The 26,453-nt window shown below is 42.4% G+C and overlaps 1 protein-coding gene across 4 annotated transcripts in view; it reads left to right on the forward strand.

Moving 5' to 3' along the window:
• LOC132818086 (calpain-3-like) overlaps nucleotides 1-26,453 on the forward strand; it is a 115,990-nt gene that overhangs the window by 35,898 nt on the left and 53,639 nt on the right. For all 4 annotated transcript variants that reach the window (XM_060828751.1, XM_060828752.1, XM_060828753.1 and 1 more), the window contains exons 4-6: nucleotides 15,465-15,583; nucleotides 17,589-17,722; nucleotides 18,251-18,419. In XM_060828751.1, the coding sequence (XP_060684734.1) occupies nucleotides 15,465-15,583; nucleotides 17,589-17,722; nucleotides 18,251-18,419 (422 nt within the window). The remainder of the gene's footprint in view (nucleotides 1-15,464; nucleotides 15,584-17,588; nucleotides 17,723-18,250; nucleotides 18,420-26,453) is intronic.

A 26,453-nucleotide genomic window follows, 5' to 3' on the forward strand; every position in this document is an offset into this window, starting at 1 on the left:
CCTCTTCCATTTCCTCCGCCTGCCTTGAAGGAGCTTGGATCGGCTGCTGTACCTCCCCGCTGTCTGCCGTCTGCTCCGCTACCGCCTGCTCTTCCTTCTGGGTGTCTCCAGGCACCGTTTCCGTGCTATCTTGTGGTGCCCTGCTGGGCTTTGGCAGTCCCCGGCTCGTGTTGCCACCTCTGGCCATCTGTGCGTAGGTGGCGGCTCCTCGTCTTGGGCAGGCCTTGTACATGTGGCCTGCCTCTCCGCACAGGTTACAGTTCTTGGCCTCCTTGCAATCCTTGGTCAGGTGGCCTTCCTGTTTGCAATTTCGGCATACAGTCACCTTACAGTCGGCCGCCATGTGGCCTGACCTCCCGCAGGTTCGGCACACCTTCGGCTGCCCTGCGTATGTCAGGTAACCTCTGCTTCCTCCGATGGCGAAGCTGGAGGGTGGGTGGAGGATGTTCCCGCTGCCATCGACCCTCAGGGTTACCTTGACCTGCCGCTTACTGGTCCAGATCCCGAAAGGATCGACCACATCAGTGCTTTCTCCTTCCACCTGGACATACCTCTTCAAGAAGGTGAGAACATCTGCCACTGGGACGTAAGGGTTGTACATTTGGATTGTCACAACCCGACTCCTCTGCGCAGGAAGCACACACAATGGGACCGCCGACAAGATGGAGAACAGAGGTTCCCCTTCCTTCTCCTTGAAGACCTTCAGGAGCTGCTCACAATGCTTCACGCTCCTGAAGGTCACGTCGAAGTAGCCTGCCCCAGGGAAATCCTGCAGGCAGTACACGTCCGCTGCTGCAAACCCACAGCACTCCAGCAAAACCTTCTTCACAAACACCGTCCGATCGACTGGTGTGTGCTCCTCCACCTTCTTCACAGTCACCCTGACTGTGTTGCGAATGCCCTGGCCAGGGCTGCGAGCGGCTGCTGAGGCCATAGCTCTGAGGTTGGCTGATACCTGAATTGGCGTTAGGCCGAAGCCAGCATAAAGATCCACCAAGAGCAGGTCAGCACAACCAAACGATCCTCCAGCGGCCAATCACGATCCAGCGATGGTCTCCAGCAGCTCCAACGACGCGCAACACGAACCCCTTGGTTTTTCTCCCGCCAGCGCACTTCCGCAGCGTCGAACCTGCAGCTCTCGAGCAGAATCTCTTCCTCTGGACCTCAGGAACTACACATATTCCAAGCCAAAAGAATCCTCAATCATGTAGATCACAAGCAATGAACTGCTTATCATTTTACTTGAGACTCTTTTTGCTGGACCAGAACCATGGCTGTCCTCATCCACAGCACACCACTTCAGGCTTGTAGGAGCCCACACTCACACCACCCACTCACTCCACTTCCCCCGCCCTTCAAGATCCTGCCATTCAGGATACTTCTTCCTGAGGTAGAAACAGAAATCCCAGAGATTTCTGGACTCTGTACGCCGACCTCAGGAGTGAAAGTCCCAGTGTTATTGTCTCAGATCATGACCCTTCATTAGTATAAATTTTCCTAAGTTTTCCAAGTTTGCTTCTATTCTCATTTCAGTCCTCAATCTAGTGAACCTGCACTGTTCCCACCAAGTTGCCTATATACCTGCCAGTGCCAGTGTACAGATGGTCCTACTGGAGATGGAGTAGTGACAGACCTTATCTGGGGGAATGAGACTGTCAACTGGTTGCAGTGTCAGTGGGCAAACATTTTGGTAATAGTGACACAACTCAAAGGGACAAGGATAGTTCAGAGGTTAAGTATCTAATTGTGTAGAAGGCCAATTTCAATATCATTAGACAGGATCTGACTAACAAAGACTGGGAGCAACTATTTGCTTGTCAGTCGACATTTGGATACTGAGATTCTTTTAAAAGCAGGATAGTGAGAGTCCAAGACCAGCACATTTCTCTAATAGTAAGGGCAAGTGCAGCAAGCCCAGGAAACTACAGATGTCAAGGATATCAAGAGTTTGATAAAGAAAAAGGAAGCTTAGTGGCTGATGGAGTTTAATTAAATGTGAGGTGCTTCATTTTGGAAAGGCAAATCATGGGACTTATACACTTAATAGTAAGGCCCTGGGAAATGTTGCTGAACAAAGAGACCTTGGAATGCATGTTCAAGTTCTTTGAAAATGGAATGGAAGATAGACAGGACATGAAGAAGGCGTTTGGTGTGCTTGCCTTTATTGGTCAGTGCATTGAGTATAGAAGTTGGGAGGTCATGTTGCGGCTGTACAGGACATTGAGTTCGGCCACTATTGGAATACTACATACGATTCTGGTCTCCCTGCTATAGGAAGGATGTTGTGAAAATTGAAAGGGTTTAGAAAAGATTTACAAGGATGTTGCCAGGGTTGGGGGTTTGAGCTATAGGGAGAGGCTGAATAAATTGAGGCTATTTTCCCTGGAGCGTCAGAGGCTGAGGGCTGACCCTATAGAGGTTTATAAACTCATGAAGGACATGGATAGAATGAATAGACAAGGTGTTTTCCCTAGGACAGGGGAGTCCGAAACTAGAAGGCATAGGCTTAAGATGTGAAGGAAAGATATAAAAGGGATCCAAGGGGCAACTGCAGAGGGTGATGCGTGTATGGAATGAGCTGCCAGAGGAAGTAGTAAAGGCTGATCCAATTACAACATTTAAAGGACGCCAAAATGGGTATTTGAATAGGATGGGTTTAGAAGGATATGGGCCAAATGGTGGCAAATGGAACTAGATTAATTTAGGATGTTTGGTGGATATAGATGAGTCGGATCGAAGTGTCTGTTCCATGCTGTACAGCTCTATGCTTCTATATGGTAGGTATAGAGCAGGGCGGCGTTTGAGAAGTATAGAGAGTGTAGGGGCTACTTAAAAAAATAAATTAGGAAGGAAAAGGGGGGCCATGAAACATCTTTGATAGGTAGATTAAGGAAAATCCCCAGGTATTTTATAAATATATTAAAAGCAAGAGGGTGCTGGAGGCAACTGTTATTGTGTAAAAAGTGAGGTCTGCAGATGCTGGAGATCAGAGCTGAAAATGTGTTGCTGTTTAAAGCACAGCAGGTTAGGCAGCATCCAAGGAACAGGAAATTAGATGTTTCGGGCCAGATGAAGGGCTCTGGCCCGAAATGTCGAATTTCCTGTTCCTTGGATGCTGTCTAACCTGCTGTCCTTTAAACAGCAACACATTTTCAGCAACTATTATTGTCACATTCAAGAAACATCTGGAGTAGCATTTAAAATTCCAGAGTATGGTAAGCTGTGGAACAAGTGCAACTCAAGGAGATTAATGTAGTTTGATGTTTGTTGGTCGTCATAAACATGGTAATCTAAAGGGCCTGCTTCTATGCTGTATGAATCTATGACTACATCCTGGGTTACTGAATAAGGTGATCAACAACACACTTTTGTAAGAGCTCATTCAACAACAGAACCTAGGTAGTACCCTCCTTAATCAGAAGTACTGTCACCCAGGGTTATGCATTGGGCCCTGACCTACCAATGGGTGGGATAGCAAGAGCATAACTTGGAAATCCAACTGCGCTATATCTGTCCTGGGGTCACATGTTAATGCTATTCTGTGATGACAGTGGAAGGTGGGAAGAGGAAAAGATTGAAATTCCCAAGACTTAATTGATAGGTTTGAAATTCATCAAGTGAAAGAGCCCAGTTGTCAGTACTTCAGAAGTAAAAGGGGGTTGGCTTCAGTATTATTCTGTATTTTGACGCAATTCCTTTAACTCAACAAGCATCACCCATCAGACATCGCTGCCAGTAAACCAAGTCTGCCTGGCGGATTGACATTCTAGACAATTATCCGATCAGACTACTGTGTGCTGAATTTAAGTTTAAAACGTCAGGATCAAATTCATTGGTGTGAAAATGTAACAGGAACAAACATTCAAAGGAATATTTTCAAATGTGAATGGAGACTTAATGCCATTGGAGTGAAGGGTGGAAACTTTGTGTCGTAGTTTTTCAGACTAGAAAATTGGATAATAATGCTCTCCAAATGTTAGTGCAGTTTAATTTGTTAGTCCTACTTTGTCCCTGCCTGCCCTGACTGTTTGACTCGCTTCTGTTCTCAATGGTACCAGTCTCAGATTGATCTCTTTCCTCACTATTTCCTGGGTCACATCCCCACCCCCACCTTAGTAGTTTACATCCTCCCGAGCAGCTCTCGCAAATCTCCCTGCCATCATATTCCAATTTAGGTGCAATCCGTCCTTGTTGTACAGGTCACTTCTACCCGAAAAGAGATTCCAATGATCCAAAAATATACACCAACTCCTCAGCCATGCATTCACCTGCTCTATCCTCTTATTACTCCCCTCACTAGTTGGAGCACCGAGAGTAATCCAGATATTACTACTCTCAAGGACCTCCTTTTTAAATTTCTGCCTCACTCTCTCTAATCTCCCTTCAGAATCTCAACCTTTTCCCTTCCTATGTCATTGGCTCCAATGTGGACAATGACCTCTTGCTGGCTCCTCTCCCCCTTGAGAACATTCTGCATCCTCTCTGAGACATCCTTGATCCTGGCACCAGGGAAGCAACACACCATTCTGCTTTTTTGCTGCTGGTCACAGAAACGTCTATCTGTACCTTGGAGTAGAGAATCCCCTAACACAATTGATCTCTTGGAACCCGACATACCCCTCATTGCATTGCATTAGAGCCAGTCTCAAAACTTGGCTGTTCGTGCTACGTTCCCCTGAGAATCCATCACCCCCTACATTTTCCAAAACAGCATACCTGTTTGAAATGGGTATATCCACAAACACTCCTGCACTAGCTGCCTACCTCGATGTCCCTGATCCCATCATTATTAAAATTCACAAAATCTTTACAACTCCACAAGAATCACTCATAGCTCTCTTTTGCAACTCTGTGTAACTCTTTTGCACTTCTCAGATGTTATCTGACCTGTGGAATGTTTCTGTCATTTCTGTTTACATTTTCAGGTTTCATTGAATTGGGAAAAAATTTTCTGAACAATTTGACTACTGTTGAGAGAGTGTAGGTAGAAAAGGACTTATAATTGTAATTATGGACAGAGTCAAAATCCACATGAATTATCATCCAACAGATCTATTTGAATCTGCAAGCTTTCAGAGCTCCACTCCTTCCTCAGGCAACAAGTTAGAGAGAATACATCAGACACAATTTATAGTAAAAGATAAAAGGGTCATACAACTCATGCTAATATATCGAAAAAATCTACATGGCTATTAAATCTCCATTCAGTAAGAATGGAGATGAGGTTTTGATTGATTAATATGTAAATCCCAGAATTTCTTCCAAATCACTGCCCCAAGATAACTTAAGATTTTATCGGTGTAAAGGTGACATCTCAGGTTAGACAATGCATTTTGGGTGTTGTTTCAAGTCTGTTTGCGTCTCAACCTGGAGTCAGACTGGTTTTATTTCCAGAGTAGGAATTTATAAAATGCCATATTGACTGTGTACAGATCGTGTGCTTTTTGAACAAAATGAAATGCATCTGCAAATGCAAATGCAACCTATAAATTTATATATGTGTCTGTGCATGTCGTGTTTGTATGCTTAAGAGGGAGTGGATGTGAGTATATGGGTATGTGTGTGTGTGTTTCTGTCTCACACACACAGACCTTCTCTCATACACCTACTCACAAATACTCACGCACACTTTGTCACAGGCATATACTCCCTCATACTAACGTGCACTCTCTCAAACATACACACGCTCACACACATATACTCCCTCATACTCTCTCTCACTCTCACACATCACTCGCACCCACGCATTCTCTCTTCCTCACACACACACACATATGTGCACAAACATATAAATCAATGGAGTGAATTTTCATTTACAGATTTGAATTTGCGGATATATTCTATTTTGTTCAAAAAGCACACGATCTGTAGACAGTCAGTCAATGTGGCATTTTATAAATTCCTTCTTTGGAAATAAAACCAGTCTGACTCCAGAGAGAGACACAAACAGATTTGAAACAGAGCTTCACACCTAAAATGCATTGTCTGATCTGAGATGTCCCCTTAATACTGATAAAATCTTAAGTTATCTTGGGGTAGCAACTTGAAAGAAATTCTGGGAGTTACAGATTACTCAATTGAAACCTGCATTACCACTCTTACTGATTAGACACTTAATAGTCATCTAGTTTTGTTCAATACATTAGCATAATTTGATTTTTCTATGTATAAATTCTGTGTGTGATGTATGTATTCTCTTGCACGAGCTGCCTGAGGAAGGAGCAGGGCTTCGAAAGCTTGCGGTTTCAAATAAATACGTTGGATTATAACCCAGTGTTGTGTGTTTTTTGACTTTGTCCACCCCAGTCCAACACCGGCACCTCCACCTCATGTATTTATGGAGTGTAGGCCATAGAGCAAGGGACAGGATATATAAGATTAAATAAGAATTGTAAGGCAGATAACAAGAGATTTTGTTATCAGCAGAGATTTGTAAGACTAAATGAACTAATAGTTAGTGATTGAAGAGACTATGTCAACATTTCAAAGGTTGTTGGAATGTTTGAAGGAATCAACTTTTCTGCCTGTGAAACTTGATGGAGTCCACACATTCATTTTATCCTTTTAGCTCCCTGTGTCAGCCTATTGCATGTTGCTGCTAATATTAGAAGCATGATTAGCTCTCGAAAATCCAACAGATGGTGCCTCTTACTGAGTTAAAATGTCACAGCAATTTGATGAGCGAGTGTCCTGTTTCACATCTTGCGAGAGTACGAGAGATAATAGTTTCCCATTGATTGAGGGGTAAATCTGAAGATATGACTTACCCTCATTACCCACTTGCATTCCTTGACTTTGGTTTCACTCTTCCATTACAGTGTTGAGCACCTTCACCAAGTTCAGAATTTAACAAATTACATAGATTACATGGTATCTCTGACTTTATCTTCTAGGTTTTTCACTTACTGGCGTATTGTTCTTGAGTAATTAATGCCTTTCTAAATGTGGTGCAATGGTTATTCCTCATGTGAGGGCAGACAGTGAGCATTGGTGGATTATTTTACTTGAGCTCCATTTGACATCTGAGCTCCATTCTTTGCATACTTCATATCAGCACATACAGGACTAGGACTGAAGCCAGAAAAGAGAAGCACTTGGCCAAAGACATCAGCAGGATCTTCAGCAAAAACTACTGCAGTCATAGAATTATACAACACAAAAGAAGACCATTTCGCCAATTCTGCCAGTGCTGGTTTTCTAAATGAGGGGTATAATTACTCCATTTCATATTTAAATTTTATATGCTTCTGTTTTTAAAGTTATACTTAAATCTGCTTTCACACCCTCTCAAACTTTGCACTCCAGATCATGATGACTTGCTGAATAAGAAAGAATTCCTCATCTTTCCAAGGTTTTGTTGCCAAATACTGAAAATCTGCATCATGAGATTACTTGATCCTTTTGCCAATGAAAAGACTATCCCAATCTATCATAGCAAAACATCTTATAGCTTTGATCAGCTTTTTAAACCTTCCTTTTCAGAAAAGAAATAATATAAACTTTTCTCGTCTGTCCATACAACTGAAGTCTCTCACCACTGTTACAATGAGATAATGATCAGATATTGGAATCCTGTGATGATTTCTTTTCCGAGTAGTAAGGCTATGGAATGCTTTGCCTGCAATGGTAGTAGATTCACCAAGTTAAAGTGCATTTAAGTCATCATTGGACAGGCATATGGACGTACATGGAATAGTGTAGATGGGATGGGCTTCAGATTAGTATGACAGGGTGGTGCAACATCGAGGGCCAAAGAGCCTGTACTGCGCTGTAATGTTCTATGTTCTATGTTTAATTCTGCCTGAAATCAGCTGAAACATCAAAATTGAGAGCTTTCTTGTCTATTTAAAAACTTAAGTTATGTTGATGATTCAATCCACGCTGGTTCTTTAATAAAACAAATAAATGTTAAAGAAAGTATTGTTTTTCTAAGAAATGATCTTCATAACTTCTAACCTAATTGGCCAATCCTGCAAATCAATTTATAGCCAAATAAGGAGATTTCCTGCCACATTTCACATAACCTACCACAAAATGCCAAAATATTAAAAACAGAATAATACACTTTACATTGGCTTTTATTGATCTTTGTCACAAAAATTCAAGGGATATTTCTACTCAAAAATTTACATCACCAAGCGTTAGTTTTCCATTACTAATTATGTAATTTGGCAACTTAGTGACCAGATATTCAGGGAAGTTTATTATCCACCTTCTTCTTTCCAAATGAATATGGAGTTGGTATCCCTAGAGAAATCACTGTTTGATCTGGAAGGAGAGTTTGGGGCCATTGACAATGACGAGTCAGGACATAAAGAACTAAGGATTATATCTCACATAATTGATTAGGAAGGAGATAGAAGAGGGGGACAAAGTGCTGGGAAATATGCAGGAGTGGCCCAGAATGTCAATGGAGGAAATGCTGACAGGAGTGCGGCCGGGGGAGGGGGGGTGGGTGGTGGAGTTGTGTTTGGTGATGGCATCATGCTGAAAGGGACAAAAATAGTAAAGGATGACCTTTTGATTGTGGAGGCTGTGGAGGTGGAGAGTGAGGACGAGGGGAATTCTGTCATTGTTCTGGAAGGGAAAGCAAGGGATAATGGCAGAAGAGAATAGGTCGGACACATTTGAGCTCTGCTAAGCAGTGTGGGGTTGCAATGTGGGAGTAAGTTGTCAGTGGAGTTAATAACAAGGACATATAGCAAACACTGGTGTGGCAGGTACAAATGCAACATAGAAACTTGGAGAATAAAATAGAACATTTATTGGAAGCTGAGTATAAGGAGGAGAGTAGAGATAGCTGCAAGAGTCAATAGGCTCAGAAGGAATATTAGTATCCCTGAAAATGGAGACAGAAAAGTCAAGGAAAAGCGAAGGGTCAGAAATGGACGATGTGAAAGTGAGAGAAGGATGGAAACTGGAAGAGAAAATTGACATTTTTTTAAAGTCCTGGACAAAGTAAGACAGTGGCATGAAGACAGTCATCAGTGTACCAGAAAAGAGTTGTAGTGTGAGTAAGACTGAAACAAGGTATGTTTCACAAACTCCATAAAAAAGAAAAGCATTTCTGAGGACCATGGAAACACTCATGACTGCACCTTTTATTTGGAGGAGGTAAGACAGATTAAAGAAAATTGCTTATTGAAAGAACAAAATCAACAGACTGGATTATTCTGACCTCAGTTCAAGAAGAAAGCAGAGAGCATCTCAAACTGTCCTGGTGTGTGAGGGAGACCAATTATAGGTGAGGTGATGAAGTAGAATGCAGATAAGCAGGAAGAAGTTCAGTGGGGCATATTATGGGTCTACTAGAGGATTCTGGAATGTGGAATTTGGGAAGAAGTTAAAAGTTGACTGTGTCATATTTGGAGAACTCCAAGGTGATAATTTCCAAGATGAAGGATTTCCAGAAGGAGGTGAGGCCAATTACACTTCTGGAAATAATGTCTTGAAGTTCACTGACGGGTTCTAGGTCCTGGGCAGACAGGAAGACGTGTGAGAGAGTTTGCCCTCAGCCTCTGCAAGGTAGAGGTCAGTATTCCGGATGACAACAGTACCACCCTCATTGACAGGTTGAACTAAAGGCCAACCATATTAGAGATAGAGGCAAAAACAATGACTGCAGATGCTGGAAACCAGATTCTGGATCAGTGGTGCTGGAAGAGCACAGCAGTTCAGGCAGCATCCAAAGTGCAGCAAAATCAATGTTTCGGGCAAAAGCCCTTCGTCAGGAATCCTGATAAAGGGCTTTTGCCCGAAACGTCGCTTTCGCTGCACTTTGGATGCTGCCTGAACTGCTGTGCTCTTCCAGCACCACTGATCCAGAATATGAGTGATAGAATTGTGTGTTGTCAGTGCACATGTGGAATTGAATTGAATTGAATTGAACTTATTGTCACGTGTACCGAGGCACAGTGAAAAGCTTTGTCCTATGAGCTTACACAGGCAGATCACAGAGTTAAGTCGCATAGATAGTAAATAATAGGCAAACAGCGGCAAAACAAAAACACAGGTTTATGAGTCCATTCAGTATTCTAACAAAAGTACGGCAGAAACTGTTTTAAAACTGGCTGATGCGTGTGTTTAGGCTTCTGTACCTTCTCCCTGATGGTAGAGGTTGTAGAAAAACATTGTCAGGGTGGGATGGATCTTTGAGAATGCTGGCAGCCTTTCCTTGACAGCGGGCCTGGTAGATGGATTCTGTAGATGGGAGGTTGGCGGTTGTGATTGTTCAGGCCGTGTTCACCACTCTCTGTAACCATCTCTAATTTTGGATGGTACTATTGCCTTACCAGGTAGTGATGCATCCAGACAGAATGCTCTCGATGGCATACCTATAAAAGTTGGCAAGGGTATTCACCATCATGCCAAATTACCTCAGCTGCCTGAGGAAGAAGAGACGTCATTGTGCCTTTGTAACCGGTGTGTCCGCATAAAGAGTCCAAAAAAGCTTTTTGTAGATGACGACTCCTAGGAGCTTGACACTCCCCACTCTTTCCACCTCTGTGCTGTTAATGTGTAAGGGGACATGAGTAACAGGAGAAAGTGAGGACTGCAGATGCTAGAGATCAGAGCTGAAAATGTGTTGCTGGAAAAGCGCAGCAGGTCAGGCAGCATCCAAGGAGCAGGAGAGTCGATGTTTCGGGCATGATTCCTGAAGAAGGACTCATGCCCGAAACGTCGACTCTCCTGCTCCTTGGATGCAAACATGAGTAACATCCTGTCGAAATGAGTTCCTTGCTTTTGCTGGCATTGAGAGCTAGTTTGTTCTCAGTGCAGCATTTTTCCAGGTCTTCCACCTTAAGTCTGTAGTCTGTTTCATTGCCATCTGTGATTCGACTGACTATGGTGGTGTCATCAGTGAACTTGTAAATGGCATTAGTCTGGTACTTGGCGACACAGTCGTGGGTACACAGCGAGTACAATAGGGGGCTCTGAGTATGCACCCCTGGGGGGCTCCAGTGTTGAGTGTTGGTGAGGATGAAATATTGTCCCCAATCTTTACTGATTGTGGCCTGTGGATCAGGAAAGTGAGGATCCAGTTGCAGAGAGTGGGGCTTAGTCTGAGATCACTCAGTTTAATAATCAGTCTCGAGGGGATAATAATGTTGAAGGCTGAACTGTAGTCAATGAGTAGGATTCTTACATAGCTGTACTTGGTGTCAAGATATTCTAGGGAGGAGTGAAGGGCAAGTGATATGGCATCTAACATTGATCTGTTGGTCCAATAGGCAAATTAGAGTGGGTCAAGAGTAATAGGGAGGCTAGAGTTAATTAATGCCATGACCAGCCTTTCAAAACACTTCATGACCACTGAAGTTAGGGCCACTGGGTGGTAGTCATTGAGACATGCTGCATGAGCCTTCTTAGGCACAGGCATGATGTTGGCTCTCTTGAAACAGGCAGGGAGAGGTTGTAAATGTCCGAGCAGACCTCTGCCAGTTGATCCACGCGTGCTCTGAGTGCACGGCCTGGTACTCCGTCTGGTCCCATCGCTTTCCTTGGATTCACTCAAAGGAAAACTGATCTAACCTCTGATGTAGTGGCAGTTGGGATAGGTTGGTCGGGACTTGTTGGAATTGGTGTTACCTCTACACCAAAACTCTGCTCAAAGTGGGCATAGAAGGAGTTGAAGGCATTGGAAACATCCAATGCTGTGTTTTCAGATTATGTCACTGAGGAACAGGATGTAGGAGCAGAAAAAATAGGTTGGGGCCAAGGATGAATCTTCGGGACACACCAGAGGTAACTGTGGGAACAGGAGGAGAAGCCATTGATTTTCTGAGGAGATGGGTGATGATAACATATTTAAATGAGAAAGACTTGGTCCTGAATGGGGAAGTGCATTTACCTTAACAACTAACATGCATACAGGCAGGGAAGATGCTTGATCTGCAGTTAGAGTCATAGAATTATTAAGATGGAGAACACGGAAACAGACCCTTCGGTCCAACTCATCCATGCCAACTAGATATCCAAACCTAATCTACTCCTATTTGCCAGTACTATAAACCCTTCCTATTCATATACCCATCCAGATGCCTTTTAAATGTTGTAATTGTATGAGCCTCCACCACTTTCTCTGGCAGCTCATTCCATATGCACGCTATACTCTATGTGAAAAAGTTCCCCCTTAGGTTCCTTTTAAATCTTTCCCTTCTCACCTTAAACGTGTGCCCTCTAGTTCTGGATCCCCCAACCCAACTTTGTCTATTTACTATATTCCATACCCCTCATGATTTTATAAACATCTATAAGGTCACCCCTCAGCTTCCAATACTCCAGGGAAATTAGCCCCAGTCTACTCAGTCTCTCCCTGTAGTTCAAATCCTCCAACTGTGGCAACATCCTTGTAAATCTTTTCTGAACCCTTTAAAGTTTCACAACATCCTTCCAATAGGAGGGAAACCAGAATTGCACACAATATTCCAAAAATGGCCTTACTAATGTCCTATACAGCCACAGGATGACCTCCCAACTCCTATATACAATGCTGTGTCCAATAAAGGAAAGCATACCATCTGTGGGATCAGAATCGAAGGAGCACGATATGGATCTCCTGGACATACTGAGCATGTGAAGATCATAACGAGAGCTACAGCAGGAACTAGTTGAAGGTATGAATTCGAACTAATGCAGATCAGAGCTTTAGAGGATATTTAGTCAGGTTGGCTGTTGGAAGGGAGGAATGGAGCAGAGGATGGTTTGAATCTTAGTGACAAACAAATTCATAAGCTCCTCACATTTAGATTTGAAAGTAAGGATGGAGGGGAAGAGATTTTGGTTTAAGGAGGATAGTTTGCACTAGTCAAACAAAGCTAGATAACTACCTTTGTGTTTCAGGATGAGCCTGGAATAAAAATCAGTTTTTGCAGATAAATCAAGACCTGATACTGTTTTTGATAGATCTGGCATTGAAACCAGTTTTGAGCCTACCTTTCCAAGTGTATGTTATTTGGACTTAAAGTACCAAAGGTAACAGTTGGTTTTATTTGCTACAAAGGCAATCAAGGTGGAGGGAGGGTGTAATTGAGCAAACAGTAACTTATTTGACAGCTTTTGCAAACACAATCTCTGTCACTTGGAAAGACAAGGCAGTAGATGCATGCAATCACTTCTTGATCCATTCTAACTGATCCAACTTGGAAATATATTGTTGCTCCTTTATTGCCACTGGGTCAATATTCTGTAAGTCACTACTAACAGTCCTGAGGGAGTGCCTTCATTCAGGGACTGCAGCATTCAAGTTGGTGGCACACCACCACTGCCTCAAGGGTAGTCAGAGATTGACATTAAATGTTGGTGTTCAGTGATGTTCACGATCCACAAACAAACAAATAAAATATCTTGACTGGTGTGCTACGGTATATTCCAATACATTTGCGAAATGCTCCATTGATGTCTACAAGGAAGAAAAAGGCTTTCCTTATATTAATGCGAATGAGAACTCAAAAGCCACACATTCTTGGAGACTGGTCAAAAGGTCTGCATTAAGCTACAATATTCCTTCAATATTGTTTTCAGTATTCATGTGTCAGGGTTTGTACAAGCTGTGCAAGCATTTTGCTCAGGTCTGTGTGTCCTTCTCCTTGACTCCAGTGAGTAAGTGGTGCATTCTCACCTATTGGGAATCTGCCATCAACATTGTGTTCTGTGAATTTCCTACCATTCCTTTAGATGAAAGTATCACAGCTGATAAGTGTGGAAACAAATGACTTTTGGAGCGGAAAACACAAGGCAGGAAAATGCTCCAGGGACTTGTGTCTTGTTTAATTCTCAGTATCCTGTTCATCCTGCTTCATCACGTGTCTTTGTTATTGTGCTGAGCTTGAATGAATGAATTGTATAAACTCAGAATGGGTGAACATGAACCCTTGAGATTACATGATAAGAGAAAGGTGTTGAAGATTATAGGCTGTGTGGTTCTTCACTAAGATTCAGCAACTGTAAAGGTGTTCAGCTGCTAGCCTGGTATTGCCTTCAACCTGCTGTCTCCCAATGCAATAACAACATGCCTTCCAATGATGTTGCTTCAATCGTGAAGTGCCTCAGGTTAAAATGCGTCCTTGACAATGTAAAGTAAAATGTGGCTCCCCTTAACGTTGATGCTAAAGGTGAGCACCTCAGTCACTTATCTCGCCCTGACATCAGGGGAGGATCTTGTTATAGCCCTTTTGATTAGAGTGTGGGTCTGTGATGACAACTGGGATATCTTTACTGTCTCTTGAAACTCTGACCATAATACCACAGATTATCATAGTAATAAGTTTATTTGAACTCCAGGTTGGATTGGAAGTTTGGAAAAAAGAGTATCGTCATCTCACTCCTTGTCTCCCACCCTGGTCCTCACCTTCCACCCCACCAATCTCCGGATACAATGCATCATCCACTGCCATTTTTACCACCTTCAGTCATATGGCGCCAACAGAGATATATTTCCCCTCCCCACGCCATCAACATTCTGCAGAGATCATTTCCTCCACGACTCTCTCATTAGGTCTGTGCCCCCCACCAACCCACCCTTCACTCCCAGCACCTTCTCTTGCCTCCGCAAGAGGTGTAAAACCTGCGCTCACGTCTCCCCCCCCTCACCTCATCCAAGGCCCCAAAGGATCCTTCCATATCCAGCAGAGATTTTTCTGCACATCCAAAAAGCTCACCTACTATATCTGATGCTCTCATAGTCTCCTTTACATTGGGGAGACAGGACGCCAACCCACGGAATGTTTCAGAGAACAGTTCTGGGACACATCTTTCCTGTTTCCACTTCAACTCTCACTCCCACTCCACCAAGACATGCAAGTCCTGGGCCTCCTCTGCCGCCAAATACTTGCCACCTGGCGCCTAGAGGAAGAAAGACTCATTTTCCACCTTGGAAAGCACTAACCACATGGCATCAACGTCGATTTCACCAGTATCCTCATCTCCCCTCCCCCCATCTCATCCCAGATCCAACCCACCAACTCGGATCTGCCTTCTTGAACTGTCCTGCCTGTCCATCTACCTTCCCAACTATCTGCTCCACTGTCCGCTCCGACCTGTCACTATCACCTCCACCTGCATCTACCTATCGCCTTGCAAGCTACCTACCCCCAGTCCCATCCCCCACCTATTTGTCCCTTAAAAACACCTTCCCCCCACCACCCCCACTCCCCATTCCTGATGAAGGGCCTGATTGACTCTCCAGCTCCTCAGATGCTGCCTGACCTGCTGTGCTTTTCCAGCGCCACACTTTTCGACTCCCGTGCTCTTAGTCAAGTTATACAATGATCCATCCATCCCTATTAAATAACCTTCAACACAGCCAGATATGATGTGAGAAAATCCCCAGTGATAGAGAATCTTGGAAACCAAAGGGCAAAAGTCACATGTTTGTCCCAATCATACTTCAGTTTCCATGTCAAGTCTGAGCCCTAGTTTTGGGTTTGGATAGATGGACACTGATGATTTCTGTTTCTATCCAGGTGATTGCTGGTTCCTGGCTGCCATTGCATGTCTCACTCTTAATGAGAAGCTGCTGTACCGGGTCATCCCTCGCGATCAATACTTTACAGAGAACTATGCTGGGATCTTCCACTTTCAGGTATTGTTGTTTGCCATTAGGATGACATTTACAGAAACAAGCAAGTTATTGTTAGATTCATTGGAGCAGCATCGGCAGGCTCTGCCTCAAGTCTTCAATTGTCACGCACAACACTCAACCCTCCCAGCATTTCCATGGGTCTCTCTGCCACAGGATGGCATTCTCTGATCTCTATTAGTGACGTCCCTGGTCCATGACAATCACACGATGCGCCCAGACATGGAAGGCAGACACATCTCTCAACGTAAAACAAACAGACAGAGAGTACACACACATCCCTACCTGGCAACAGTGAAAGCACAGAAAATCATCCTCAGCAGGCACTCCCTCTAGACAGACAGAGATTATGCAGATGCATCTCACGGAAAGCTATGGAATATCAGGCACATTATTCAGATAGTCAGGGAACATACAGGCCTGTTACAGAGTTACAGCCAGACAGAGATAAGCCATTTTTCCCCTAGACAAGTTGTATTCCCTGGAGAAGGGTGAGGTATCCAAAGATATTTGTGGGTGCTGTGTACTTATGGTAGTTGTATAGTTGTCTGGTCTGTTTTTCTCTAACTGTCATTATGGAAGTGACTTGTGCGACATGTTGAGAAAATCTGAAAGACTTTGTACCAAAAGGCTGTTAACGTCATGAGTCGATTGAAATTTCAGAACTAAGGATGATCGTATGGAATCAAGATGTTTAAATGGCCATCAGATTTGTGATGATTTAGTTAAATTGCACAACTAATTCAATAGAGAAAGATGACCTTCTGCTAACTCTAAGTCACCCTGAATATCACTATAGCATGAATAGAACTGTGTGGATTAAACATTAACATCATTGCTGTAAGAGGAATGTCCAGTCATTGAAATCACACACTTGGGATTTTCCGCACTGTGCAGTTCTAAATAATCACACTGGTCCCCACTTTTTCACTTTCCCCTTACACCTCCTATTCCTCACCTGTCAGATTCCTGTCCTGCCATGTGGCAATGGCTTTGCTGAAAATTTAAGTCTGGATCTTCTCAAGTTTCAGTTGACACCTGAGGTTTGAAGAAAATTGAATTAAAATTACTTAAAAGGTTTGATTAAGTATCCTGGAATTTTCAGATAACTATAGAAACACTGCTAGCTCACTAGACATTTTGCAACAAACTGCAGCTCACCTCCTATGAAACTCAGACAGTTCCAGTAAGAAGTTTCTCATGCAGTCAGCTTCCTGAGTTCATTTCCATTCTGCTGCCCAAATGTAAAATTGCATTGTATCCCTTGTCAAAACTGTCTGATTACCATTTCAGGAAGATGGGAAACTGGAGTCACTTCCTCATTTACTGGCCATGAATTGGAAATGAAAATGGATTGGCAAAATTAAGCATGTGATGGAGTCTGGTGGAAAGGGGCAGCTGTTGACCACTCAGATTATACAAAACCTGGGTTTAACTGACATAACTACGAAGATACTCGTGGAACTGCATCCCATCTGACAGTTGCTGAGGACAGGGGAAATATGCCATTTTTTGAGTTCCAATTTACCCTTCCCCCCGCCCCCCCCATTCCTTCTCATTTCCACATTCAATATATCTTCTTCTTTTCTCCCTCAAATGTTTACCTAGATCTCCTGAATTTCCCAGTGGGTTTATTAGTGACTGTTTTATATTTGTATCCATTGTAAAATAGTTGAGAGCGTGGTGCTGGAAAAGCACAGCAGGTCAAGCAGCATCTGAGGAGCAGGAGAATCAACATTTCGGGCATTAGCCCTTCATCAGAGAGATTCCTCCTGCTCCTTGGATGCTGCCCGGCCTGCGGTGCTTATCCAGTACCTCACTCTCGACTCTGATCTCTAGCATCTGCAGTCCTCACTTTCTCCATTGTAACATAGTCTCAATAAGGTTGTTGGTGTTTTGAGCGGATTAGACTAAATGTCATATCTAATGATGCGAGGAGTAAAAGTTCTTTCCCATTTGGTGAAACTACTAAATCTTCCTCTTCTCCTCATTTCACTGTTCATTGCAGTTCTGGCGTTTTGGTGACTGGGTGGATGTCATTGTTGATGACCGAATTCCCACGTTCAACAACCAGTTGGTTTTTACCAAATCTGCTGAGCGAAATGAGTTCTGGAGTGCTCTGTTGGAGAAGGCATACGCTAAGTGAGTGCAAGTTGCCAGGGTGAACTTCACGCTCGTTCTCAGTCGCAGTGAGCCACAATATCTGATGTTGGTGTTGCTGGTTAAAACTTCCTGATTGGTTGAGAGAAACTCACAGCTTCATAGTTCAACGGTCTCAGAGTTATCATAGTTGTTCAGGAATTTCCAGGAACATTGCTGGTTTTCACCCAGATTCTCCAGATAAAATGACTGTCCCCAATACCCTTGTCCCCACTTCATAAGAAAGCTGCCTGAGCTCAGACTCAAGTTTAATGTCTCCCAAACTCTCTGGTCTCAGAGGCTATGCTTGAAATAAAAAGGATTAATCAACTGTGCTATTTACTAACCTGCCAATGCTCATTTCGTGGGTGACTGGGTAGGTTTCTTTAGAGTGGGTTTTTTCTGTGGAACCCTACCTCTGCAAGTAATCAGTGTTATTAAGAGCAAAGGTCAGATAATTGGGATTTGACTTGGTAAGAAATATTAGGCTATGCTTTCACTCTAATTCTGTCCTATTCATCTATCACCCAGGCTGCATGGATCTTATGAAGCACTGAAAGGTGGCAATACCACAGAAGCCATGGAAGATTTCACTGGTGGTGTTACTGAATTCTTTGAGATAAAGGATGCCCCTAAGGATCTGTTCAAGATCCTAAAGAAGGCAACAGAGAGAGGCTCCCTTATGGGCTGTTCAATTGATGTAAGTGTGCTCTCCAGTGGTAAAATATTGGTATGCCAGTTCCTGGTGCTACTGTTTTTACAATGATTCTGTCATTACATATATACACCAAATGATCATTCCAGCTGGAGAGTGCCTACTTGGATGATAAAGTGGCCAAAATAGACTGATTGAGAGATTTTTTATTACAGTACACCCGCTAATATTTCACTCTTTCGATCACAAGTCGTCAGCTTTCAAAGAGAGATATTAGAAACAATAAGCGAACAGATGTTGTTGGTTAGTTACAGCGAGCGGTTTCCATAAATGTGAGACAATACTCCCCATGTGATATCAGAACCCCCATCCCATGTGAGATTGCCCCCCCCCTTCCCAAGAGATTTCAGACCCTCCTTCCCTCCCCTGTGATATAAGACCTTCCCCATATGTGATATCGCATTATTTCTCCCCCATGTAATATTACATTCCCTCTTCTCTCCATGTTATATCAGCCATATGATATCTCAGACACTATGTCCTTCACTGTGTGTTACTGTGATTTATGATTTAAGGTAAATTGTGTTAAAGCACCCAAGTGTGAGTAAAAGCTGGTGTATTACCATTGATGGCTGAAAATCTACTGATATCGTCAGGCAATATTTGATGCAGCACTTTAGAACAGGAGTTAACATGGTTTTGACTAGGCCATCCTCTCCTGAAAAGGTTGAATATGGAGTTGTGAAGTGAAGTTGGTAGTTTATTTGATCATTGACTGTAATGTTTATTCGGACCAATATGAAGCAAGTTTTGGAAACAGTGAATGATGTGTTGGGGATTGAATATGCACAAGCTATTTGGGTGGACAAACAACACAATTCAGAAGCAGTGCATAGTTACTTTAATACAGTTGAGGTGCCCTGTCTGGAAGTCAAGTTGAAAAACATTGCTATGTATCTACAACACTCATTCAGTTTCTGCTGATATCTACTCAAACAAATATCTTTACAGTCATGTTGCACACATTTGGAATTTGTGCTGAAGAGGAAGTCATAATTAAAGAAATCCTGATATTCCTCTCCTTTCCCACTATCCATCCCTGTGTCCTGATTTCCCTGACTCTTCCCCAGTGCACAAGAACCACCTCTTGTGGAGTGGACTGCTAGTATCTCTTAACCACTTTCTGGTGCTCCTGACAAATTACAGTTCTACAGCAGCATAAAATGATAGTAACCAGTTGATCTCACCAGGGTTACCACAGGGTAGTAGAAATTTTATCAATCCCTAAATATATCCAGCTATAAAGCTGGTTTGCCTGATTTTCTAACCTTTTCTGTATTTCTCCACCTTCATCTTTTTGCAAGTTTCATTTGTGGTCCATCCAACCCCTCTCTCTTTGTTCCCTTTTCTCCCCCTGACTGTCTTCTTTTTTAATATCCTAATCGCACTCATGCTTTCTCTTGTCTCTTTTTCTTTGTCTCATTCTCTTTCACTGGCTGTAGTGGGTTGTACTTAGTCTTTTTTTTTAATATCTCACACTCTATCATTACTGCTGATGTTATCTCTATCTCACTGTTTTGTTCACTCCTGTTGTCTTCCTCAGCTATCACACTCACTCTCTAGGGTGTAGGTTTGCTCGCTGAGCTGTAGGTTTGATATCCAGATGTTTTATTACCAGGCTAGGTAACATCATCAGTGGCGACCTCCAAGTGAAGTGAAGCTGTTGTCTCCTGCTTTCTATTTATATCTTTCTCCTGGATGGGGTTCCTGGAGATTTTGATGATGTCATTTCCTGTTCATTTTCTGAGGGGTTGATAGATGGCATCTAGATCTGTGTGTTTGTTTATGGCATTGTGGTTGGAGTGCCAGGCCTCTAGGAATTCTTTGGCATGTCTTTGCTTAGCCTGTCCCAGGATAGATGTCTTGTCCCAGTCGAAATGATGGTTTTTTTTCACAGGTTTGTTGTTTTCCGTTGTCCTTTCTTTCGACGAGTTAGCCACCAGGATACATGAACACCAGCTAGCCATAAAAAGACACGACCCTCTCTCCCTCGTAGCCCTACACACGGATGAAAAAAAACACCATTTCAACTGGGACAACACATCTATCCTGGGACAGGCTAAGCAAAGACATGCCAGAGAATTCCTAGAGGCTTGGCACTCGAACCACAATGCCATAAACAAATGCATAGATCTAGATGCCATCTATCAACCCCTCAGAAAATGAACAGGAAATGACATCACCAGAAATCCCAGGAACCCCATCCAGGAGAAAGATATAAATAGAAAGCAGGAGACAACAGCTTCACTTCACTTGGAGGTCGCCACTGATGATGTTACCTAGCCAGGTAATGAAACATCTGGATATCAAACCTACAGCTCAGCGAGCAAACCTACACCCTAAACCCTCAACCTGAGCTACAAACCTTCACAAACCTTGCACATTCACTCTCATTTGTGCAATATCCTGAAACCTAAGAATGGGAATAGGCCATTCAGCCTGTAAAACCTGCCCAGTCATTCAATAAGGTCATATCTAATTGAACACTTCAATGCTTTATACCCATCCTGTCCAAACTATGCCACTGGTAATCAGAAATCTGTTAATTGTTATTTTAAACTTACTCAAAAATAAGTTTTCACAACCCTCTGTGGTAGAGACTTCAAACGGCTCACAACCTTCTGTTTAAAACAATTTCTCCTCATCTTCAGGCTAAGTGTCATCTCCTTTTTTAAATTATATCTGCTGACCCTCCTCTAAATTCCTGAACCAACAGGCACATCCAAGCTGCATCTAACCTAGCTAAATCTTCCAGTATTTTGCAAATTTCAATGAGATCACATATAATTTTTCAAAACTCCAGAGAATAAAGTCTCAGTTTGCCCAATCTCTCTTCAGAGGGCTGTCCGAATATCCTGGGAGCAAGTCTGGCGAACTTTCATTGTACACCTTCTATGGTAATAATATCTTTCCTGAGTTAAGGAAACCAAAACTGCACACACTACTCCAGATGTGGTCTAACTATACATCTATGCAATTGAAGCAAGACTTCCCTGATCCTGTACTCAAATCCTCTTGCAACAAAAAGTGTTATTCCATTAGCCTTCCTAATAGCTTGCTGCACTTGCATGTCAGCCTTCATTGACTAATCAACAATGACACTATTACACTTACACTTCCCGGTCTCTTACCATTTAAGAAGAACTCTGTATATCTATTTCTCCTACCAATGGTTCATTAGTTTCCATTGACCACGTTCTTATTCATTGACCAAGTATGTCCAAATCCTCTTGAAGCCACTTTACAGCTTTCTCAAGGCACACATTCACAATTAACTTAGTACCATTCACAAATTTAGGAATATTTTGTTCCCACCTGCAAATCATATTGAAATATATTGGACTGATGTCCAAGTACTGATCTTTGTTATACCACTTTCGGTAGTTGTAGCCTGCCTACATGAGATTCCTATTCTTCGTTTTCTGTCTGTTAGCCAATCCTAGTACACTATCTCCTATCCCTTTAACTTAACTTTTCTAAACAGCCTCCTCTGAAAGTCCAGGTATGCCACATCCATCAGCTCTCCCTTGTCAATTTTGTTTGTAACATTTTCAAAAACTTCTTAACAAATTCACCAAATACCATTCACAAATGTATGCTGACTATCCCCCGTCAAGTTACTATCATGCAGGTTTCTATTTTGAACAATCCTTTCTGCAGATTCTAGTATTTTCTCTACTCCTTGATGTAAGGCTGGCAGTCTGTATTTCGCTGTTTTATTCTTTGCTCCTTACTTAAATAGTGAGGTGATATCTGCTATCTTCTAATCTACAGGAATAACTCAGAACCTCAACAATTTTGGAAGACAATCACTAATGCATCAATTATTTCTATAACCACCTAGTTCAATACTTTGGTATGCAAACTATCGAGTCTTGGGGATTTATCAACTTTCAGTGCCATTAAGTTCTCCAGTACAATCGTCTTACTAATTTCATTTAACTCCTCACACTTCCTAACTCTTGAATCTTTGGTTCCTCTATAAACAGCCTGAAAACAGACATAAAGCAATCATTTAGAGTTCTAAAGATGTACAGCATGGAAACAGAGTCTTAGGTCCTACTTATCCATGCCAGTCAGATAACCTAAACTAATCTCATCCCTTTTGCCAGAATTTGGCCCATATCTTGCCAAACTCTTCCAATTCACATACCTATGCAGATGCCTTTCAAATATTGCAATTGTACCAGCCTCCCCCACTTCCTCTGGCAGTTCATTCCATACACACACCAATCTTTGCATGAAAAAGTTGTCCCTTAGGTCCCTTTTAAATCTAAAACCAACCCCCACCTTAAATCTGTGCCATCTAGTTTTGACTCCACCTACCGTGGGGAAATGTTCTTGATTATTCATCCTATCCATGCCCTTTAGCTTCTCTGCCATTTTACTATTGCTGATATAAGTTCTCCTGACTCTGCCTATAAGTTTTTTTTAACAAAAGTTTCCTTTAATGAACCCACAGAAGTTTTTACAGTCCATTTTTTGTTTATTTGCTAGATTGCATTCACTCTCTATTATCTCTTAATCAGTTTCCTTGCCCTCCTTTACTGTATTCTAAAACCTCCCAATCCTCAGAATTACTGCTATATTTTGGAAACTGTATATCTTTTCTCTTCTTTTGGTCTTATGCAATCTTGAACTTACTCTGTTAGTCACTGTTGATCCTTTGGAATTTTTGCAGCTTGATGGACTGTATAGTTACTGTAAATTATGTAATGGTTCTTTAAAAGTTTTTCTGTTACCTCAGGACAGTCATGCCTTCTAATATATTTTCCCAAACCACCCTAGTCAATTTGTGCCTCATGCCTTCAAATTTCCCTTATTTAAATTTCACACCCCTGTTTCAGAATAAACTAGCTCATTTTGAAACATAATGTAGAATTATATCATATTGTGATCACTCATCCCTAAAGGTTCTTTTACAACTAGATTGTTAATTAGCCCTTTTCTCATTCCGTAATGTTTGATACAAAATACCAAGTCTACTAGTTGGCACTTCAATATATTGCTCTGGAAAACCTCCAGACACCCATCTTCCACAGCTTTAGCGCTCAGTTGGTTTACCCAGTCTCTGTGCAAATTTAAATTACCCATGATAACTGTGCTGCCCATGCCAAGTGCTTCTCTTATCTCCTGAGTAATACCATGCCCCATATTACCACTACCATTTGGTGGCCTATGAATAACTCCAGTCAATATGCTGTCCCTTCCTGCACCTTAATTCAAGTCAAACACACCGCACACATTGTTCTTCTGACCTGAGATCATCCCTTCCTAATGTACCAATGTACTTATTATCATTTCAACTTCATCTTCTTTTCTTTCATGTTCATCTTTCCTAAATATGGAATATTTTTGAATATTCAGTTCAAAGTCCTGGTCACTATGCAGCCATATCTCCATAATGGCAATTAGATCATAACCATATATTTCTAGATCATTTGTGCCTCTCGATCATCTACCTTGTAGTGAATCTTGTGCACATTTAGGTAGAGTGCCTTTAACTCTGTCTTTTTGACATCATTCTGCCTTCGAAACATATTGAATACTTAGCTTTCTTTTTTCTGTCTTCCGGTTTCTGTTTTACAACTTCCTGTTGCCAACTTTACTTCGTTCCAATTTCATGTTTCCTGACAAGCTATTTTAAACCCACCCCAATAGTGCTAGCAAATATCACTGCAAGTTTATTTGCCCCAATCCTCTTAAGGCGTAACCCATCCAGCTTGTCCAGGTCCTACCTGCCCAGCATTGGCCCCAGTCTTCAGAAATCCAAGGCCTTCTCTCCTATATTAGTTCTCCCACCATGTATTCAATCAGACAATCCCCCTTTTCTTAAATTGATAGGGAGGTGGCACTAGGAGCAATCCTGAGATAAATGCTCTGCAGTACCTCATTTTACATTTCCTTCAGAATCTCATCCTTTTTCATGCTTATGTCATTGATCTGCTTCCCCCAAAAAGGATGTCTTACAATCCAGATATCCTTGAAATTGGCACCATTCCGGAGTCACATTTTCTGCCACAGAAACACGTGTCGGATCCCCTGACTATGAAAATCCAAAAATGTTTGCTCTTCCATTCTGCTGTCTCCTCTCATTTACAGCTGAGTTGCCCATGGTGCCATGGACTTAGATCTAGCTGCATTTCCCTGAGGAAATAACATTTAGCCAGCATGGTAAAGTCAGGGGACACTGCACTACCTTGCCTGATTCTCTTGGACTGCCTTGTAATCACCCATTCCCCCTCTCCCCATATGCTTCTAATCTGCAATGTGACCACCTCCCTACAGGTACATGTGTCTCCAGCTATTGCTCAGATTCCAAAACTAGGAGTTCAAGCCTGTGCGCCTGGTGACATTTCCTCTAGGTGTGTTTGTCTCGGACATATATATCTTTGATTTCACACATCCCTTAGGCTATATACTTCACTTAGTCCTCTGATATGCCATCCTGTAATTCTAAAATCTATTTGTTACCCATAGAATAAGTGTGAACTTATTATAAAAACCTGACAAAGTATTTCTCAGAGAAACTGAAAACATTTCTTGAGAATAATCACAAACTAAATGCTAGCTTTCACTTTAAAGATCTGAAATACTGACTAATCAACCTACTACCAATCACCATCTTTCCCTGCACTTGTGACATCATGCTGTGATTACTTGCTGTGCCAGTAGTCCTCTTGATCCACTCTTCATTCTTCTACAGCTCACCTTTTACTCTGGAACTTTATTTCTTGCAGTATATCTTAATTAAAACATGTCTTACCCCTCTCTGCTCCAAATTCCCTCATTGACCCAATTCCAAGTTACTCATTTGGTTTCTGTCTCACTGCAGTGACGTCTTCCTTGCTATGACTATGTGGCTTGCCATCATCTTTCTCTTTGAATCTTATGCTTCAGACAGTGAAACATTTTGTGTTTATGTACAGGAGGACTTTGTCAAGATTCAGGCTTGGGCAGTTAAACATATGTAACATTTGTGTCAGTCAATTTGCATTTCTATCATGAGAGAACTTAACCACCTGTTCTTATATTCACATTAACATCACTTAACCTCCTACCATCAACATTTTGGGGGTTACCATTGACCAGAGATATAAAAACTGTAAATGGGATGCATTTGGCAGGGATCTTTCCCTCCGGGACACTCTAGTCCATTCCACAGCCACCAACACCAACCCATAACCTCAATTCCACCCCCCCACAGCTCCACAGCACCTTCCCATGTAACACTTGCCTCTTCACTTTATCCCTGCTTACCGTTCAAGTGCCAAATCAGTCTTTCCAGGTGAAACAGCATTTCACCTGTAACCCCTCCAATCTGTGTATTGTATTCACTGCATCCAATGGGACCCACTGTACATTGGGGAAACCAAACACAGGTGACTGCTTTTCAGAACACCTCCAGTCTGTGCACAAGCAGGACCCCAACCTTCCAGTAGCTGGTCATTTTAGCACATTATCCTGCTTGCATGCCCACGTGACTGTCTTCGGCTTGCTGCAATGTACCAGTGAAACACAGCATAAACTGGAGGAACAACATCTCATCTTCAGACTGGGAACTTTACAGACTTCCCCAGTTAACATTGAGTTCAACATCTTTAAATTGTGAACCATTTTTTTCTTTTAGCTTGTTATTATGTCCTCCCCTCCCCCGCCACATTTCCCATCCTTTGAAGCCTGGCAGGAGACATACCATTATTCTGCCATTCTCACATTCTGATCTCTTAATGTAAACTACTAACATCTTTTCTCTACCAGCACCCTACACCTACTTCCCCCACCACCACTCCCCCAAACTATTGCATAAATGTTGTCCCTCCACACTTCACTTCACCTCAGAGTCATCTAGACTTAAAACATTAGCTTGCTCTCGCTCCATGGATGCACTCTGACCTGCTGTGATTTCCAGCATTTGTTGTTTTCTGGACGTCAGAATGTTGACTTTGCCACTGATGTCCACATTCCATGAAAGAAAAGTAAATATTACCGCCCAGATGTTCTGGGTTTGTTATAGTA

This window comes from Hemiscyllium ocellatum, chromosome 8 (genome assembly GCF_020745735.1).
Source record: "Hemiscyllium ocellatum isolate sHemOce1 chromosome 8, sHemOce1.pat.X.cur, whole genome shotgun sequence".
In the NCBI taxonomy this organism is placed as follows: Eukaryota; Metazoa; Chordata; class Chondrichthyes; order Orectolobiformes; family Hemiscylliidae; genus Hemiscyllium; species Hemiscyllium ocellatum.